General features: G+C 31.5%; 1 protein-coding gene across 1 annotated transcript; it reads left to right on the top strand.

Moving 5' to 3' along the window:
- Nucleotides 1–858: 858 nt before the first annotated feature.
- On the top strand, nt 859–19,408 carry LOC132734906 (acetylcholine receptor subunit alpha-type acr-16-like). The gene is made up of 6 exons (XM_060721780.1): nt 859–1,012; nt 6,680–6,864; nt 8,990–9,147; nt 15,454–15,576; nt 15,899–15,991; nt 16,999–19,408. The coding sequence occupies exons 2-6, from the start codon at nt 6,690–6,692 to the stop codon at nt 17,707–17,709; spliced, it is 1,260 nt and encodes a 419-aa protein (XP_060577763.1). The 5' UTR covers nt 859–1,012; nt 6,680–6,689; the 3' UTR covers nt 17,710–19,408.
- The last annotated feature ends 3,610 nt before the right edge of the window (nt 19,409–23,018 follow it).

Genomic DNA, 23,018 nt, shown 5'->3' with positions numbered 1-23,018 from the left:
CTTACTTTAAGATGTTCAATAAGTGTCAAATATACATTGTATTATATGATAATTGATGTATTCAATAAATATGGTGTATATAATTTCCATATAATTTTGCATATTAATCAAGTGTTAATAAAAATAATTGCCTACAGACTGCGTAAATGTTGGTGTCAGAAATTGATTTCAGATACTGAAACACGACGGGTTCGTTTAGAAACACATACATTTTGAACTTTAGTGTTCCATTTTTCAAGATTTATAACCTTACAAGAAATAAGTATGTCATTTTAAGCAAGCTATGCTAACATTTCTATGTGACTTTGCGCAGGAGATTGTTTTCCTCCGTTTGCACAATCTGCACGGAAGTTAAACTTTGGCGTAACGGTAGACAACTTGTTCAATTGTCTATATAAGTCAAAGTGCTAGCAGATCACAAACTCACTGACGGATTAAAGTGTAATAATTTGATTACTTTTTCCGTTATAATCTTATTTTGATAAATTGTTTTACACATAACATTTATTTATAATGCTTCCGGTGTCCTTTCCTTCAAAGTAGCATTGATATCACATGGAGGTTACTCAACTACAAATTGTGAACGCTACAAATGATATAGACGCATATTACATCAAAATGAAAGATATCAGTCCAGAGTGCAGCGGTGTATTTCCGATCACGATTTAATTTAATTTATTTCTAATTTAATTATTCATTATTTCTTATTAATTTGCAATATTTTTTATTTTCTACAAAACATGACAACTGAATGTATCATATTGCAGATCGCTTCGCTTATACGTATTCATTGCATTTTCAAGTACAGCTGTAACTTTTTGTAAGTAACGCTTCGTCAAGCATATTGACAATTTACAAGTCATGAGAGTCTCATTTTGCATAATTTAGGAATTTTGTTTAAAATAGGAAATGTGAAGTTAATAACTATCACAAGTAACAAGGAATGCACCAAAGGTTTATGTAGGCATTTATATTGTACAACATAATAAGGTATTAGGCGTTTACTCTTAAGGTAAGATTTTTTTTAATGGACTAAACGTGTTGGGAATCTGTAATGCTCTTAAGAAAGAAGTGTACATTCAACTTTTGATTAATGATTGACTCAATTTGCCGAATGTGTAAAGATCATTTTATGCATTTGTTTTCAATTCATATAAAACTCTTATTTGCACATATGTACTGAGTGTTTTTCTAAATGATTATATGTTTTTGTCATCAATACGTAGTTCATCAAGTAATTTGTACAGTATAATTGACCCTTTTGTAACGTGTTATTGACTCTTGACCTAGTGTCAAACTTCCTACATTTAAACATGTAGTTCAAAGTGGAAGTAGCACTCTTGGTCTCCTTATAGCAAAATTAAAAAATTAAGGGGGTTTGCATTTTAATGTTTATACGAAATTGTAATATACATAAGTTGTACCTGTTATAACAAATGGAGTTTCTATTTGGGGTACCAAATCTAATAGTTGTATTAATAGTATTCATAACAGAGCTATGAGGTATTTCTTAGGCACGGGTAAATTAACACCAAATGCTGCTGTATATGGTGAAACAGGTTGGAATCCAATTATTGCTGAACAATGTAAATCAGTGGGTAACCACTGGCACAGAACACTCTGTCTTAGAGAAAGTAGAATGAATAAGAAAATTTTCAACTTGGCTTTTAACAAAAAGGGAAAAAATTGTAAAAACTGGTGCTACATTGTTGAAAACACTTAATTGTCATAAGGACTTGATGTTTATCAATATGTTCATTTCACGTTAAGTCGCAAAAGTATGGTTGATGATTGAACTAAAGCTTTGGTTGATGTTCATATCGCTCAGAGGACAGCGGATATTTCCAGGGAAAACAGAAGCAATGGTTCCGGGAAAAATAAACTTCGTACATACAGGCATTTAAAAAAAGAGTATGTTACAGAGAAATATTGTTGTTTCTAACAGGCCAGCTTTGGCTAAATTCCGTTGCGTAGTTGCACCTATCCGTCTTGAAACTGGTCGATATGAACATTTACCAGAACATGAAAGAATATGTCTACTTTGTCTAAAATGGTATTGAAAATGAAATGCATGTGATAATGGAATGTTCTATGTATGAAAACATGAGGAAATCATTGTTAGATTATGCCAACTATACTTGTGACTTGTTTAATTCAATGTCAAAACATTAAACGTTTAGTTGTCCACAAGGACACTCATGTGATAAGATTGCTCGCAAAAACCTGCTGTGATATTCTTAAATATAGAAACAACATGTTGTATAGTAAGAATACTAATTAAATTGCAAAACAAAACTTTTGTTTGACTATACAATAGCACAACTTTTAACACGTTTACAATTGTTTTTATTGTTAATACAAGTACAATTTAAAGATGTTTATAAGCGAACTGGAAATTATTCTTCTTAAAGATGTAAGGTTTTGTAATTAGGACCAAATAAATTATTTTGACTAACTGTACAAATATAACATTTTAACTTATCATATGGTTTTAAGTAATTAGTATTTTACCATCTTCATTTAGCAATATATATAAATTAGTTTTTACAGGTACTTTGAAAAAAAACTTTTTTTTATCATTTAGCCACTTTGTACTTGATTGAAGTAAGAAGTAGATTTCTTTTATGTGTGAGTGATTTCCTTGTCTCTTGTAATTCTTATATAGAATGGCTGTGTACATGTCTCATGATATTGTTTGTTTGTAATATACTATATGTACAAATATGAGACACAAATAAACAAATATATATATAAACAGGTAGTGAAAGTCGAATTTGTAAAATGAAGTGTTTCACTGATATAGATAATGAGAAAATACGATGAGTGAAATTATGAAACAATCATGTCAGATAACAAATGGTAGTAAAATTACATACAATTATAATGTGGAAGATCACAATGAAATAGAAAAAACAACTGGTTAAAATTTATCTAAAAGAAGAAAGCCCAAAGACAGGCTAAATAACATCAATGAAGAGGAAATGAAAGAAATGAGTGAAATTATAAAACAATCATGTCAGATAACAAATGGTAGTAAATTACATACAATTATAATGTGGAAGATCACACTGAAATAAATAAAAAAAACTGGAGAAAATTTATCTAAAAGAAGAAAGCCCATAGACAGGCTAAATAACATCAATGAAGAGGAAATGACAGAAGACCATTAAGATGACATATTTAATGTTGTTATAGCTGAAGATTTAACAGATGGCCAAACATTATCGGTGTTTATTAAATAGTTTCATTTAAATATTAATATTTACTTATAAAATGGGTTTATATATAAAATTCCAAAATAACATCTTAAGATACTTAAAATGTCAGCATTTGAATTGTTTTTAAAACAGCAAACGTTATGTTAAAGTTTTCTCCAAAAATGAAAATTGGTTAATACAACAAATAGTTTCTCAGGTGACATGCTGTTTGGCAGCAGAGCTTGCACTTGTCTCTCTTTTCTGATTTAAGCCCTAATGGAAACATTATGGAGAAATTTTCCTCGTGTTTTTACCCAATTGTCAAGTCATGTTACTGAAAATTTTCTTTTTTGTCAATAACTCAAAAGTGAATATCGCACAAATGTCTGTAAAACTTTCATTTTGTAAACAATTGTATAGATATAATTTTTTCTGTTTTGCTTATTTGAACACATTGTTGATACCCGTCTCTTATCTTTTCATATTAATTATTTTATCGGAGTTGTTTATCAACTAGATAATCATTTAGCATTTAACGCCCTACATAAATTGTAAGTGAATTTTTTACTTATGTAAAATTTAATGATATTCATCATTGTTTACGGGTGTGAAAGCTACATTATGTAAATTATATATCATTTTACTAGTTGTTTATGTTCAAAATGATAGATAAATGACATAGATAAATGTATGCAAAACTTGTACTGAAGAATGAATGTTTATGATTAACAACTGCGCATCAAAATTTAAATTTTAATGTTTTGCCACCATAGTTGATTTAATTATCATGAATGGTGTCAGGCTGAACACTAAATTGTGTTCATGTTGTTGTCGATGGCGTGCTTATGCCTACATTATAGTGGCAAGGCTCTATTCTGTGACCTGCGCAATTGTAATAATTTGGTATTGAAATCCATTTAGATATATTATAACATTTATCGATTTTGCGACTCCGTAAAAATGGTATTGCATGACCGTGCATATATTTTGAAGTGACGTTATTGGCGTTACACAAACATATTGTAAATCAAACTGCTCACAATGACAACCTCCCTTGGCAGAATTGTACGCCAGAGAATTAAGGGGAGATCACTGCGTAGAGATTGAGTGCACTGTACTGCATGCGCGTCAATGAAAAATGACTCTTTTTTCGATCTAAAAAAAAATTATGATATGTGATAAAAAGAATATTAAATTCATGTAAGTAACTCAATTTATTGAACTCGTTGAATAAAATGATATTATGCTCGCCAAAGGCTCGTATAATATAATTTTGTTTAAATCGTGCAATAAATTCAGTATTGCACTGACAGTCATTCATTATCCTCCATATATATGTATATTTTCCCTTCAAACAACAAAATACTATAAATGATAAGAACAAAGTTTATGAATAAGTAAGATGACATCTATTACAAATTTATCATACATGTATACATGTAGTCAGACGGCAATAAAATGTCGTAGTAAGACACTTAGTTGTTGTTTTTGGATTTTAAGCAAAGCTCCGAAATTTTATTGAGAAACGCTTACTTTATGTGGTATAAATTGCAGTTTAACCATTAACGTAATAATAATGTTGTACACATCAAGGCATATCAAGACGAATCTTGTAGCTAGAAGGTTCTGTCAACGAAAATTGTCACCATTTCATGAAGAATATTTTTTAAGATATCTTAGAAGTGAACATTTGTATTTATTTGAAATAAATGAATTTTGCGAAACTAATACTTACAAATGTACAAAAGTAGATGTTTTCGGAAAAATAATCCTCAAATTCTCCACCAGTATATTTAGCGTTACAAGATAGTGAGTTTAAACCGCAAATAAGTAAAATTATTACACCCGAATGGAAAACAAATTGGGACAAACTTCTTTATATCAACCCTTGTCTTGATAAATTACTATCTCTATCCTCCTTTACTGTTCTTCTTTTATACAGAATTGGACATACTAAAAATACATATTTTTACCTTTTAACATGTAACGATGGAATGATTATCTTCTGTCAAATATTTCCATCTTGAATGCCACAATCTTGATCAATTATTTATTTAAAGGAGATGAATAAGAAAGGGGATTAGAAGTTATTATCGAAAATCCCAAAATTACACTATTATAGATATACAAATTGTGTATGACGAGGCTATCATATGAAAATTACTACTTTTTTACAAAAACAAACACAAGATTTCTTCTTACATGTACAATAATGTGGATTTCAGCGCATGCACTTAAAACACAAACTGGAGCACCTAGAACACAAACTGGAGGTATGGTTAAAATAGATTAAGTTTGTAATGTTAATATAATGTATTGATTAATATTTTGTATCAATAATTAATATTTTAATCATTTTAACATTTTGAAATCAATTGATTATATACTTTGGCACACAGAAACCTATGTTGTATGAAAATCTAGAATTGTTTATTTTTCTGGTAAATATCTAAACTCTCCGGAAAATTGTTGTGTTTCTCATTGTATGTGTATATTTGTATTTCTGTGGTTATAAACATTGTACATGTACTACTTAATAAACTTCGTATTCACATTTGCATAATATCCGGTATTATATTCAATTATCGTTTGAAAACATTTTTCTGATATAAAAATTGTTTTCATTTACTTTATTAAGTTAGGAAATTTAATGGTGGTTAAATATTAACCTTTTCCCCATTTAGATTCTTATCGTTTATATGCGACTGTCTCTAATCTTTTTCAAATTATTTATTTTATCACCATTTTGCATTATAATGTAAAATACAAACTCATTCAGCAGACAATCTCTATTAAACAACTTCAATGCTTTTTACGTAATTATAAATGGGTAAGAAGGTTTCAAGTAATGCGCACTTTGTAAAGAATGTAAGTAAAGAATGTAAGTTTTTGTACGTAATGATAAATTGGTTAAATACGATTAAGTAAATGCAATACTAGCAAGAAGGATTGTTTATGTCTGTCAACTTTTTTTTAGATTAAAATTTCGATTATAACTTCACAAAGTTGAAGGCATTATCATAAAGAAACTATAAATTTTATCGGATTGCATGCAAGTTTTAATGTTCAAGGTATGTTGCAATAATTCAAGGTTTGTTGCGATAATTTTAGGTTTGTTGCGATAATTTAATATAAGGTTAGTTGAATAAATACGTGTCTTTGTCATCAGTGTAAAGGCAAACTGGCCTTCATTATCATTTTACGTGATCAGCCTCTATACCGTGGTCGCAATAATTTCAATATTTTGATATTGAAATTCTTTTTAATACTCGCGTTCCATCTAAAATATGATAGGTAGGTAGGTAGGGCGGCAGGGAGGCAGACAGGCAGGCTGGCAGACAAACAGACGGACAAATAGATACGCAATAAGAGAGAATTCTCACAAGAAAAATAAACATATGCGGAAACTTCTATTGCTTTATGTATATCAGTTCAGAATGGAATATTTTATTTGATATTGCAGCAGATTTCTACATTTATAGGTACAAAAGAATGGACTTCAAGATATTAGTACTGCTTCTAGCGTCGACCACAAGATGTGTCTGTGTGTTCATATCAACTCCTACCAGCAACGCTTCAGAAAGACATCGCCTTTACACGGAACTTTTCGTTAATCAGGGCTACAACTCTAAGGTTCCTCCATTCCCATATGAATTAGGCGCTTTTGGTATGTTTTTTTTTTGAATAATTTTGTAGTCTATACTGTATATCCAATACAAATCGAATGTATTGAAAACTGTGTAGCCTAAAATATGTGTACAATATTTATGACATTATGTGAATACGGGTGTAAAATTGACATTGATTAATTTTGTTCGAAAATATTTGCGAAACATTAAGAAAAAATAATATAAGCCAAATCTTATATTTTATGTCACAAAATAAGACTTTGTGTATTTGAATGAAAAGCCGACAAAACGAAATTGTATAACCTTTTACAATAAAACAAACAATAAACAATAAATAAAGTTTCCTTTAAAAAGGAAAGGCATGCCTAGTTTTGCCATCATCCCATCCCTTTAAAAATGATTTTTTAAACCTCCTAAATCAACTCTTTATGATAAAGAAATAATTATAAAATAATTATAATAAATTGACCTTATATACCAGTTAAAAACAAGGTACCTATGTTTTAACAGGTATAGAGGGTCAATTTATGATCACATATTTTTTATTATTTGTATATCATAAAGTTAAGGGTTTATTTAGTTAGTTTTTTTTTTCGAAAAAAAAAGTTTTACTTTTAAAGGGGTAGGTAGGGTAACCCCAAGACTGGACGAGCACCTGTGCTTATTTGTGCCACCAGTGTTATGCGTGCAAATTTGGACAAAAGAAGGACCAGAAGTCCACTGATTATAACTGAGCCGGAACATGCTGACGATAACAGTTACAAATTTTTTTGTATAAACGAATATTTTTTTGTCAAAAACGATTTAAAATCTATTCTCTATTGTATAAAACTAATAATGAAAATAATCAATCATTGGCTCTCCCACGTGGAGGAAATAAAAGTATCTATCTATCATACTGAAGGGAAACAAGCGTGCACATTTCATTTCCACTTTTTTCGCAGAAAGGGTCATTCGTTTTGGCAGTTGCTAATTTCATTTAATATCAGCCTTATAGACAAGTAAATGCGCTAAAAGACTTCGTTACGTGGTACCAATTAATATGCATGTATCAACTATGTTATACCTAATATATCTATGTCCTTTGTCTATTGATCACAGATAAACTGACCACAAAGGATGCGCTATCTGTAGATCAGCACGTGGTAAGGTTAATGATATACATGGGCTATTTTTAGATTACCGATCACCAAGACGTTATACTGTAGTTTTAAACCCACTTTGGAATTGCGTTTAAATATAAGGCACAGTAGATCTAAATATAACTCGATCGCAGACAAATGTGATAGAGCTATGCAATTTTAACTTGTCATTCGGTCATGATCTTTTGGTAAGTAGGACCTCCATTGAAGACGGAATACTACTACTGTAGCCATTTGCTATTGTATAAAACTAATAAAGACAAAAATCAATCATAGAAGAAACTAACTTTTGCGACTTGAAAACGAATTGAAACGGAAAATTTTCGTTTATAATTTGTTTCTTCATTCTACTAACGCTTTAAACGGATAAATCAATTAAAAATAGAAATCCTATATACAGAAACAAATTGGGATTACCGAAGTAACTAAAATAGCTTAGATTTCCGTAATATTACTTCGTCTGATTATTCCGCAGTATGACGGAATCGCCCGAATTGTCACGATTGCAGTGGAAACCTAGACTGGTTTCCCGTTCCATCATGCAGTAACAAATGTAAGCAGGAAACCACCTAATTGGAACAACAAAACAAATGGCTTGTGACTGTGGCCGCAAGCCAAAAAGGGCATTTTCTCCACTATTAGTATTTTCAAATAATTATCGACGCCATATTAACTGACATTAAAAGTTATTCGGATATTGGACTAAATGTAGTTTTATCTGTATAATAATTGTGCAGAAATATGTATTATAGTGTTATTATTTGTGCTATTTTTGTTGAAAGCAAATGAGTTTATGTGGTAAACATGTGGAAACATTTTTCTCATAAACTAGCAACGCGACGCTGTGAAATTGTAATAGATTAAATCCATAGTTTATGTACATCGCACTTATTCTATTGAACAACAGGTATGATTAAAATGTGTTGTCTCAATTTTGGGACGATGGGATGATTTTCTGTTACAATAAGTAGTTTTGGGGCATTAGATTGTATTTCAGTAAATGATCTGTTTTATTTTTCAGATGTAAGCATATCTTTCGAGCTTGAAACGATAATTGACTTAGATCAGATAACAGAAACATTAAAGACAGCATCTTATATGGTCATAGAATGGAACGATACATACTTACAATGGAACAGAACTGAATATAACAACTTATATTTGACATTCTGGCCTCAGGTAACATACCTTTCGTATTGCCTTTCTCTACTTGTGTCATGTACACGAGGATTATTCAGATATAAATATCACTTGGCGCATAGTAATGTATCCTTAATAGATATCACTGAAAAACATATTTTGTATTCACCACCAAGAAATATACAATGTTTCAGTTTTGCCATTGAATGCAATTTCATAGAATTTTAGATATAGTATGAATCACAGGAATATTTCAGAACTGATGTGTTTGTGCTTGGCAAATTTTTGCTCTGATAAGATCTTCTTGATTTAAACGTATTTATTTAAGCTAGATTTCGGAACAAGTTCTTGCAACTTATATTCATCACTTTTGAGCCCGCTTCATGGAACCAACCAGTACTGTTGTCATATGAAGAAACACGGTCGTGACCCATGGTCACTGGGTTGAGTGGCAGACAACTTAACCAATAGGCCACCGCTCCGCTAAATGGTGGGTTTCGAGTTGTACAGAATATGACCTACATTACCTGTTTTACATATACGGTAGCGATAAAAGGACATGGCTTTGTTGCCAATAGTTTAGATTATGAACTTTTCATTGTACCGACATGTATATACTAGAACGGTTGTCTACCCTGTATTCATTATACTTAAATACAGTGAGTTGGCCAATAACGGGTCACTAGCGAAACTTTTAGTGGTTATGAACGAACGATTTTTAGATTCATATATAAATGTATGATGATAAGAAGTATTTTTATTCCCCCTTTACTGTATACTTCTTGTGAATTCATATTTTGAATGAATCGTGGTGTATTTATCGTTTCCAAACCCTTTGTAAACATGCCAATAGCGGGTCAAATCGGCCATTAGCGGGTCATGTGATATACGAACGGGGGTTTTCTCAAAACATTAATTATCTGTCAAATTCTTCCCTAAGCCTGGAAAATATTACACAACTATGTGTTACCGCTGAGTATTAAAGTGAAAAGGGTACCAATAAGTAAAGAATCCAAGTGGCAGCTGTTTGATTGTGGTAAAAACAATAATGATTATAATTATGCTGATCTAGATATCTGCTTAATGAATTGTAAATTGTGTAGATAACACATTTATTTCATTTTCAGGGTTACAGGGGACAAAGCAGCTCATCGAAGTAATTTTGTGCACATTCTATGTAAAATTCCATTAAATTAACTGTAACACAAGTCTCTTGTTGTGAATCAAAAGCTCAAGAAATTTGCATGTTCTTCTATGTTGTCATTATGTGGATACACTTTCTAAGAATAACAAACAAAATTGTCAACTGATTTTCTCTTTTTGAGTACACTCTGTGATATAAACAAACAAAATTATAACAAAATACATGTAATGATGTAAAACAATATTGACTACATCATTTAACAATACTGACTTGGTTCAACGTCAATCCTAAAAAAACACATGTGAATAACGTTAAACAATATTGACTAGATCATTAACAATACTAACTTGGTTCAAAGTCAAACCTAAAGAAAAACCCATGTAATTATGTAAAACAAAATTGACTCGATCATTAAACAATACTGACTTGGTTCAACGTCAAACCTAAAAAAACAAAACATTTAATTATGTAAAACAATATTGACTTAATATCATTAAACAATATTGACTTGGTTCAATGTCAAACCTAAAAAAATACATGTAATGATGTAAAACAATATTGACTAGATCATTAAACAATACTTGCTTGGTTAAAAAAAATTATGAATTTTCAGTCATTAACAGGCACATTTTGTGTATGAAAGATTAATAATTCTGTCGAAAGTGCAAAAATGAGATTAAATATGTTGTAATATGGATTTATATCATATGAGATGCTTATCATCTGATAAAAATTCCTTTGAATATAAAATCATTGTGATAAAGCAAGTAAATAAATATAAAATACTAATTAACTTAACCTAAGCAAAAAGGAAACTAAAAATGAATATGACCAATAAGTAACTTTTGGAAAGTGCAAAATGGACATTAAAAATAACTAAGCTTTGAAAAAATAAAGTGATAGCCTTAAAATAACAAGACTTTGAAAAAAATAATGATAGCATTGTTAGGCTTAATTAGCCCTCTGTATTTTTCACCACTGAGGAGGCTGCATTCTGGGCTGGACTACATTGAACACTTTTCTCTTTCTCTTAGGTATTAGAATCTGAAACAATAAAACAAGTAAACAAATGAGCTTGTCATGTCATGATGTGAGTATAATGACAAAGAACAATAACCAAAAGTCCGGGAGGGGGGTGTGGGGTGATTACAAAAATATTCATACTAGAGTGATAAATCTATCACATGCGATGTGTGTATTAATAAGTAACAAACATTTGAAGATAAAAGTAGATACCACAAGAAATGAAGAAGTTATAATAATAATAATAATAATTTTTTTTTATTAAATTTTAAACAAAATTCTAAGTTCAATTGGGAAATAATTCTGTAAAAAAATGTGTGCTAAAGTAATAAATTTTGTCACACATCCTGTGGGTGATGATAAAATACATGTATTTAAAGTTTAAAATGGATAACTTAAAAATAAAGAAGTTATTGTACAGTTAAAAATAATATTTTAGAATCTAGTCTAGAACAATTATAGTATTTCAATGTTGCAGCAGTTTATACTACATAAAACACCATATTTTAGCATGGACTGCATAATTCACTTGAAATAATAACATAAATAAATTAAATTTTATATTTATTTGTATAAAAACCAAAATTTGCTTTCTTTTTTTCTTTTTCTAAAACCTGTTTAATAACTTTGAGGCGGTCCCTTCCTGGAAAATTACATGACCCGTAATTGGACAACGTCATGCAATTTAATTGACCAGCGCTATCACTATAATTCCTCATGCATTTTTTAAACGGCTGCTGCTGCAGATAGTTAACATATTGGGCATCAAATACCTACCAGCTTTGATCATATATCTTTTGGGGTTTTTCAGCAATAAAGCAGCGACTGCGAATTTGTGTTGTTACTGGCGCAATATTTCGCGACAAACGGAAACGCTTGGTAAAGCATCTGAATGAATCTGATTAGAATTATCCGGATGTTTACATTTTTTTTTGCTGTCGAGGAGCTAACATCCAAATGCACATGACTGTTAGGTTATAACACTTTTAAGTTCAAAACATTAAGTAAAATAATTTATTAAATTACTGACTGACCCGTTATTGGCTATGATCCGCTATTGGCTAACTCACTGTATATAGACAATGGACGAATGGACCGACGGACGCCGGACCCAAAGCGATCACAAATTGAGCTAAAAAGAAAAGCTGCATGTACAGCAGCCATTATTTGATATAATATTCTGCATCTTAAACTGGTACATATATATAAACTTTCATAACTGTACATGTATATAAAAACACAAACTTCATCCTGTGAAGCAGTAATATGCTAGCTTAGAACATTTACTGACCAATTTACCGATGTAATCCAATTTTATTATCAGGTACGCTGCATGTTAATAATCTGATTGATGCAAGATAGAAATTGATCACTTTTTTCTCTTTTGGTTTCATTAATTTAGATATTTTTCTTCTATTAAATACTGAAATTACTTTGAAGTTATTTCGTTTTGAAATCGGAAATGCGTGATTTCAACACCGCTCAAACATACAGCGCTTCCTCCATATTCAAGTTTCAAAAGATTTCAAAATACTTTAATTGGATTTTTTAAACATTTAGATTATTTTCAAAGTAAAATATATTTTGAAAAAGTTATATCAGCCTGCTTATATACATTTTCAGTTTTCCCTCAAATATTCAAAATACGGAGCAATAAGCTCACAAGCAATAAGGGTCACAAGCAAGATCAATTTATAACTTGATTTTGCATTCAACAAAGTTATGCCTTTTTAAAGCATTTAAAGGAACATTATGATTATTCATTTGCTGTCAAGTTGAGCTGACTTAGTTTTATTATTTCAAAAAAGTTGACATTTTATGGTTACTTATCAATAATTGATATAGACAAATGTTTAGATAAAAATATATAAAAGCTGCTTGCCTCAAAGCTCATTCTGATTTTCATGAATTTTTTTTAAGTTAGATATTGCCGAATGAACATAGAAAGCAATTTACATTTTGCAAACCACACAAATAACCCACGTAAATTTTCATTTAACAATATGAAAAAAAAAACATATTGCGTTAGTCACACAGTAGAAATACGATAATAAATATTGCGAAAAAAAAATTATTACTCGCATTTAGATTATTCTACTTTTCGCAAACATTGAAGGTTCCATGATAAACGCCGTATAAACACAACACATCTGCGGATGTTTCTAAATTCAAAAAAATTTACCATTTAATGTTTAAATGTTAAATTCTGCTTAAGCCGGTGCTAGGGGCATTGATGGAAGTTTGCACTTTACAGTACCGTCCATGAACAGACTCAATCAAACCGAGTCTGCAACTTTTTCAATTTTGCCGTGTTGGTCTTTCTTTAGGGATTCTTATTTTCTCTATTTTACAACTTTTAAACAGAGAAAAATCTAAAAAGATGTCTACATTTTTCAATGAACATTGTGGATGCATTGTATTCATTATGTTTTTATAAGATTTTTTTTTATTATATTGGGTTTTTGATTCCTGGAAAATTAATATAAAACTTAAAACAATCACGATGGAATCAGAGTTGTTTTAACACCACTTATACTTTGATTGTTATTAGAAACAGGACAGATAATTGCTTGAAATTTAAAATGTATATTGATCCTAACAAGCAAGCACAGGAGGCAAAGTTCAACAACTCTCTCTACTTTTATTTACTGTCACACTGGTCTATCTGTGATACCATTTGAAAATTTACAAGCAAGCTTATCTCTAAAACACTGAGTACATGCAATTACTAACAAATTACATTAAAACCATAACAGATACATGGTTATAGGCAAGCTCAGAGTTTCACAATTATTAATGTTATTTCTAAATGGTTGTACTTTTTAAAAAAGAATAAGTAAGAATTGACTGTTTTATTTCATAAGAAAGCACAATCAAAGGTTATATTGTCGTATTCAAACCTGTTAATAATTGAAACTGAAGTGAAGTCCACACGGCACTTGACATCTGCTGCTGTGAAGTATAAACATCTGGAAACAAAGTGATCCCTCGACATCTGGAAACAAAGTGATCCCTCGGAAGCATTAATCACAACAAAATTACATGAAAATTGCAGACTCAGTTTAATTGTGTCTGTACATGAGGTATAATGAATAAGTGCAACACCCCTCACGCCCCCTAGGATCGGCTTAAGCGTTACTCAATTCTCAACACCTAAAAGTGCTGGAGTCAATGATCCCGAAGAACCAGAAAAATATAACACTTGAGTGAAGTACGGGCAACTTTTTACAGCTGCCACACTGCACTTGACACCTGCTGTCGTGAAGTATAAGCATTTGAAAACAATGTGATCCCTCGGAAGAAATAATCACAACAAAATTACATGAAAATTGCAGGCTTGGTTTGATTGAGTCTTTACATGAGGGATAATGAATAAGTGCAACATCCTTCACATTCCTTAGCACCGCCTTGAGCGGTACTCAATTCTCAACACCACTTAATAGTGCTGGCATCAATGATTTCGAAGGACCAGAAAACCCTCAGTTGAGATTAAATGTTTAAAATTTGTTTAAAAATACTTTCACTCAAAAGGCCCATGACGTTAATATAGATATTTCAATTTGAATATGTATTTGAAATTTATATGACTAGACAGGACGTTCTAGTTTACTGGTAGACCTCAGGTGCCTCTCTTTTTAATTATTTCAAACACAAACCTAGGAAGAGCCACCGATGCTTTATAAGCTAGCCGAATGGCTTTGTCAAAAATATAAATTGTGATCTGAATAAGGAACTGAAGCGTATAAACAATGAAATATGATAAACAAAATCAACAAGGAAATGTGGCGTTCAATGAACGCAACCTCATTCAATGCCTCATCGCACACCTTGGCATCGGACAGGGAACACTAGAAATTCAGTCCTGGTCTGCCTTGGTCTGCCTAAGGTGTATTGAGTCATAAATAGATATTGTGGTCTGCCTAAGGTGTATTCTGTCATTAAAATATACATTTTGGTCTGCCTAAGTTGTATCCCGTCATTATGAAAAACTTAGGCAGACCTTAAAAAATATATATATTTCAGAATCCTGCATCAGGATTCCTATCTCACAACTGTACTGTTTAATGTTTTGTAGTTTTCAATGTATATTTCATAAAACATAATGAAATATTGATGTTTTAAAAATATTGATATACTTGTATGAAAGGAAATACTGTTGTTATAATATTTTTTTTCAGAACGATATTTGGAAGCCAGATATAGTTCTAGCCAATTCAGTTAAATCGTATGAAAGTCTTGGACATGAAACTATTATGGTGGAAAATTTTAGTGAAGGTTTGATTAGGTGGTACCCTCTTGAGGTACGAATATTTAATCACTCCCAAGAATACCTTATTCTCTCAAATCACCTGATATGAACTATATTGTACAATGTATTATGTACACATACATTGTAATTAATCATGTATTAATGCGGCATGACTTCAAATAAGTATTTTAACATGTCTATTGTTAAGGAAATATGCGAATATATATTTTCTAATCTAGGTAAAAATCTAAATTTAAAATTTTGGAGAATGTACTATTTTTAACACCTAAGTTTTGTTATGATACAAGCGTAGTAAATTTGTGCATTGTAAGTGCCACCATTTTCAACTGACAACATGTATATCAATATTTCAGATGTTTGAAACGTCGTGTGATATAGACATGACTTATTACCCATATGATGTACAAACTTGTGAAATACAGTTTATGTCTTGGAGCTACACTAAAGTAAGCAACTAATAAAGATAAAGCAATCGCTTGCATATAACGTGAACCAAATTGACCACATAATACTACTACCTTCAGTAATATTTTATGTTAACGTTCAATGGTAGGATACTACGTCATCGCACACATGCTGAATGCTCCCACTCGGACCATTTTTGTAGAAAATCCGTCAACACGATTTTATAACAAGAAATAGAGTACCAAAACATAATGTAGCGCATCCCTCGTTGAGATTATTGTAAGAAACGTTTAAACATTAATTGCCTCTTTTAGGCCTGAAAACGTTTTCTTTTACTCTGAATGCTCCCATTTAGGTTGAAAACCTTCTTGAGAATTACTTTACACATACCAATGTATAAACCGAGTAATGTCTACACATTTTTTTGAGATTGTTTCAAAAATTTGTATTCAAAAGTCAATTTATCTTACATTATATGGACACATTTACTCAAACGTCTTTCTTATAAGTTATATTTCTAAATATTTATCAGTTGTGCTTTTGAAGAACATTCTATGATAAATTTTTCAACATAGGAGAACAGAGGATAAATTTGTGAAAAAAGTACATTTTTAATGTATACACTGTATAGATTTAAGATAATTTAATACGAATGTTTTTAAAGGTGCCTTTAAAGTACAAATTACCAAAAGTGTATTCCATACACTTCGTTCGTTTAAATATGTAGACAGCAAACTTTCTCAGTCCGAGTTTGAGCATTTCTGCAATCGAGACCGTCTTGGGGCATTTTTCATTTTTTTTTAAAGTAAGAAAAAATGATTTTTGAATAGAAATATTTGAAACCAATCTCGAAAAATGTGTAAAGATTACTCGGTTTATGGTAAAATAATTTTCAAGAAGGCTTTAAAACCTAATTTCTTATAGGTTTTTGAAAACGTCCGAGTGGGAGCATTCAGAGGAAAAAACTTATTCCGCGTAAGAAACACATTTAAATTGCCCTGGGATGATATATGCACTAATGTGTTCTGTTTTTTTTATCATATTGCAGATTAAACTAACTGCAGATCCAGACCATGTGATGTTGAGCTATTACGATACCAACCCTTTATGGGAAATCTTAGAAACAAGTGTAAAACATTCCACTAGAGCTAACGTAGATGTCCTTATTTATGAAATAAAGTTGCAGCGGAAACCCCAGCACGCACTGTTGACATTATTTCTTCCAGTTTTGTTGCTAACAATTTTAGGACTTTTCGTGTTTGCTATACCTAATGGTGGTGATAGATCAGGGTACGCGGTTACAGTTTTCCTTGCTTTTTCCGTCTACTTAACTCTTGTAGATTCTGTTATGCCACCTAGTTCCCAGAAGATACCACTCTTTTCGATATATCTAGTAGTTCAAACTGCCCAGTCAACAATCATCACAATTCTATCTGTACTTTTAACGAAAGCGGAATTAATGGACAAAGACTCCACTGTACCACGTTGTCTTGTGTTTCTAGTTAAAATTAGCACAGTATGCTGTAGGAAAAAGTTGAAATCTGACAACGTCTATACCATTGAAAGCACTGAAACAGAAGCAACTTCGAATGACAAGAGCAATAAGAATAAGGAGACCAAAGTTGTCACGGAAAAAACGTCTTGTACTTGGGGCATGGTTGTTGACGCCGTTGATAAAGTAGCATCAGTATTTTTTACTGTCACTTTCATTGTAACAACCGTAGGTTTCTTTTGTATAATCTTTCTTGCAAACAAATGACTGCTTCACTTGATGAAAACAAACTTATTTACATTTGCTTCAATGATATTTACTACCGAAAATGATGTGAAAGTTTTATCCAACATTTTGAAGTTTGAATAGATCATTCGATGTTCTATAAATCACGTGTTAATCTATATCTTCTAGCGAGATAGAATTCAACACGCGTTCTCGAGAATATATCAAATGTTCTATCCAAACTGACGAATTAATTAAAGAAATAGTGTGTTTCACCGTAGAAATTGGCGAATTTATCATGCTTTGAGAAGTAATGATACCACGAGGATAATTATGCCGTCAGGAATACAATGATCCGTCACTGTTGAACACGCATTATTTTCAACTGTTCTAAATTAAGCACGATAACTAGCCTGTTAAACACTGTCACTGTTTTAATTCATAGTTATCTCTCTGATTGATTAACCTAAAACATAATATTATGTGCACTGTATATTCATGTATACTACGCATTTTGATAATACAGGACGAACGGCTTACTATCTCTTATGTTATTTTCTGCTACTGTTTTATACAAAACTGGCTACCATAAAGTTCACAAGTCACGATGACTTCAACAACACTAAAAATGACAAATAAAATCTTCAAATAGATATTTTTCAGAAAAAAAAACATACATGTTTACCTATTACTGCTGATTATAAATACATGTGCTGTATACAGGACATGTGTATATATGTACACGTGTATTCACTTTATAAAATGTAATATGAACATACGGAAAATGATAAAACTTCTTAACAAGGATTTACTTTCATTCTTTAGAATTTTCTCATTTTATTATGTTTCATCCAGGAACCGTTAAATACTTTGATAGCGAAAATTTAAATTTATTTAAATCTAGAAAATTCTTGCTAAATTTATTGAATTTGAATAAGATAATGCACAAACTATGTTTAGGAAGCTGTGTCAAGAGACATTTGTCCTATCTGACAATCTCTAGTATACGTTTATCATTGCGGATGATCACGTGACCAAAATCGTACAATGGGCTCATAAAATGGCGGCAAAACGCTCGGTAAAAGCAGTGAAATTGAAGTAAGCATACAGTTAACGTTAAATTTATATGTAAAACTACGCCGCACGGAACTCCTGTATAAAGACCACGTACAGTTTGTTATTGGTTATTTTGTAGATCTCTCTGTTTAGGCCTGAAAGTCGAAAAAATTGTTTTAAGTACAATGGCCGAACAGGTACTAAAATACGTTGTTTTCAGTAAAAGAAACGCATTTTGAGCAAAATAAGCAATGACATCTTGTGCACAATTGGAAGTTTGCCCGTCAAGAATTATTTCCATCCTTTGTAAAGTTGCATAACGAAGTTGTGCATCTTTTTAAAAACGAGTACAATGGACGAACTAAATTTAATGAGTACAATGGCCGAACGATTTTATTGCCTGTCCTATTTCGTCAAATTTTTCATTGAATTATGCTTGTTTCTCGCTTCCTGTCTTTGAAATCTTATAAATATGATATTTGAAAATGAAAAGTAGGAAGAAGTATTAAATTAAATGAATTCAGTTTGCTTGCTATAAATTCTCATCTTACGAGTAGTAGTATTTTGCTTTGGTAACACACGTGTACATCATATAGAATGAATTCATTTCACCAGCAAAATATATGTTTCAATCACATACATAATATTGTCAATTATTTTGGAAATAAAGTCAGATTTTGTTGTTGTTGTTGTTGTTTCTTTTTTGTATTTCAGACGAAGAAAAAGTCGTTCCTTTCCATGAAAAACATGTTTGCGTATATGTTTGAAATATATACATGTAATGTATATATTAGATTTTAAAATTGTGCTTATATTATCTTTAAATACTTCATCACACCATATTAAGTAATTCAATATCTTTACAGGAATTGGAAATTTCTTATGTGTTTATTTGCCGGCATTTGTGTTTATTTGCCGGCATTTGTGTTTATTTGCCGGCATTATGGCAAGTCGTCTAGAAGACGATTAGCTTCATGTCGTCACGAGCAAGTACACAAGGGGAAGGCACATTGTGGGACATTGTTTCCAAGTTTCGGCAAATTGCAAAAACATAGGTCTGTAAATTACATATCACACAAGAAGTACGTAGCTGTCTGATATTCCTACAAACGGCTTGTGTGGCAAAGATGGAAAGAACACAAAAATGGTTACATAAAGAAAATGGATTAAGAAAACGAAATAAGGTAATCCTGGAGCAATATATTGTCCTATTATTTGCAGCGGCATACAATGTACCCTGTGTGTTGAGAAATGAACGCATTACATATGTTCCTAAAAGGATTCAGTTGAAGTACAAAATTTCTTATGAGATCAAATATTATGAAACCCAGTTATAATAGCTCCCAACACCGTTAAACATAACATGGAAGCCATATTTACATCAATAATTTGATAGTATTTCTAAAATTCTAATGTGTTTCAGTTGTTTCAGAGCAAACAGCCATGGCGGATCAACACCGTTTCAGGCAATCAGTTCGCGACAAAATCTGATTAAGCAACATAAGTTATTCACTCAATAAACTTTATTGACGTTTCTGCATGTGACAAAATATAATGATATGGCCATAACAAAGTCTTATGACATAATAAGAGGCACTTTTGTGACAAGAATAAAGTTTCACTGAGTTTGCTTTGATATTACACACTTTGATCCGTGATTACTCAAGCCCTGACTATATACGTAGGATCTTCCATATGCACATTTGTATTTCTATTTGCCGGAATGGGAAGAAAGGTGATCAATCAGCATTGTCCTAGTTCGAAAATCTTTGAGCAGATGCTGCAAGTTAGAGTGGGTTAGCATGGAATAACTTGTGTTGCTCAAGTTCAGATTTTGTCGCAAACGCACTGCCACATTCTTAGCACTGATGCAGTTTTGCTCCGCCATGGTTGTTTGCTCTGAAACAACTGAAATAAATTAGAAGTTAGAAACACTATCAGTTTATTGATGTAAATATAGCTCCCATGTCGCGTTTAACGGTGTTGGGGCTATAATAACCGGGTTTCATAATATTTGTCCTCATAAGAAATTTTGTACTTTAATTGTACCCATTTAGGAACATATATAATGCGTTCATTTCTCAACACAAAGGGTAAATTGTGTGTCGCTGCTTATAGCAGATAATGGAGCAATATATTGCTCCAGGTTTATCTATCTTCTTTTTCTTAATAGTTTTTCTTAATTTACCATTAACCTTTTCTTTGTTTTCTTTCCATCTTAGACACTCAAACTGTATGTAGATATATCAGACAGCTATGTACGAAGACGATTAGCTTCATGTCGTCACGTGCATGTACACAAGGGGAAGGCACATTGTGGGAGATTGTTTCCAAGTTTCGGTAAATTGCAAAAACATAGGTCTGTAAATTGCATATCATACAAGTACATAGCTGTCTCATATATCTACATACGGCTTGAGTGTCTAAGATGGAAAGAATTTATAGCAAGCAAACTGAATTCATTTAATTTAATACTTCTTCCTACTTTTCACTTTCAAGTATCATATTTGTATGATTTCAAAGACAGAAAGCGAGAAACAAGCATAATTCAATGAAAATTTTGACGAAATAGGACAGGCAATAAAATCGTTGGGCCATTGTACTCATTAAATTTGGTTCGTCCATTGTACTCGTTTTTAAAAAGATGCACAAGTTCGTTAATTTTTCTTGACGGACAAACTTCCAATTGTGCACAATATGTCATTGCTAATTTGGTCGAAATGCGTTTCTTTTACTGAAAAAAAAACATATTTTAGTACCAGTTCGGTCATTGTACTCAGCACCCCAAAAAACTTTTTCGACTTTCAGGCCTTAACAGAGAGAGCTACAAAGTCACAAATAACAGAACAGTACGTGGCTTTTATACAGGGGTGCCGTGCGGCCTAGTTTTACATATAAATTTAACGTTTACTGTATGCTTACCTCAATTTCACTGCTTTTACCGAGGGTTTAGGCCGCCATTTTATGAGCCCATTGTACGATTTTGGTCACGTGATCATCCGCAGTGTTTATATTGTATTTGTCTTTGATTACGTAACTAAGTTTATATGTCAAATTGCATGATGAAAACACAGTACTGCAGTAGTTCCATTATATTTGTTAAATGTGCCATGTATAATTTTGTCTGTTACATCTTACCCGTGCGCATTATTAGTTTGTCTATGTAACACATATAACATAAACAGATAATCCCACCAAATTTGAATATTCCATTTTTATTAAATATAATAGTAAAATTATTTAAAGTAATGTCATGTTAACCCTGGCGTCAATATCTCTAGGCATGTTTTCATTTTTTCCATAAAGTCGGTAATATGGACAAAATGTTAAATTCATTTTTTTCCCCTTGACTTACGTTGCAACCTGACGTGACGCCCATTTCAAAATGGCGATGACCATACAGACGTCATTTAGGGTTCGTCTGACAATTAGCGTGAAATGTACTCGGTAATTATAAAAAATGATTATTCTTATTTACTTACTGATCAATAGCTAAATGTTACCATTAAGATGAAAAATGAGAACAAAGTTGGTGTCAAAAAAGGCAATTTTAATTGCACACCATTATTTAAAATAATTAAAATCATTTGATGTGAAATATCAGTAACCACTCTATAAATTCTAACAACAAAGATTTATATAATAACCATGATACACTGTCGTATTTTATATTCTTTTTAAGAGAAAAAGAGCAGTGAAGTGATTTGATTAGATAGCTTTTCAATCAAGCGCGTATCTTGAACATAATTATGTAGGAGTCTGAATTCTGTATCACGTCTATTTAAAAATAATTAAATTGACCAGGCCTGATGGGATACAAAATATGTTACCCTTCTTAGTTCCGCTCTAAAACTTTTCGTAGGTTTCAACTTTCACAACAGAAACCTGACGTCACAAATCGCCAACAAATGCTACATTATCATGCAAATCTGACAAGAAATATATAGAAAGGGGAACTGATTCACTATATGTTTAGCATTGGTTTGCTTGTAACCACAGTGCCTACTTTAACTAGCTCCCCCGCTAATGAGAGAACACAATCGCATGCGAGGAAAAATGTAAATTATACGAAAATGATATCATGCTTTCTAGTTTTAGCAACCAAACGTATGCCTATACACTTTAAGCTCGAAAATACATATTTAACTTCCTCGTCTGACAATTTAACAAAATGTCCATAAATACCGGCAGTGATATGATATTATTAAGAATCAGTGTTGAATAGGAGCGTTCAATAACGGACAAATATTTTTTTTTTTTGTAAACTCAAGTGTTACATATTATTTTAAAAGGGG

This window comes from Ruditapes philippinarum, unplaced genomic scaffold, assembly GCF_026571515.1.
Source record: "Ruditapes philippinarum isolate M1 unplaced genomic scaffold, ASM2657151v2 ctg3025_1_1_1_1, whole genome shotgun sequence".
Taxonomy (NCBI): Eukaryota; Metazoa; Mollusca; class Bivalvia; order Venerida; family Veneridae; genus Ruditapes; species Ruditapes philippinarum.
This window is presented reverse-complemented; position numbering and strand designations above follow the sequence as displayed.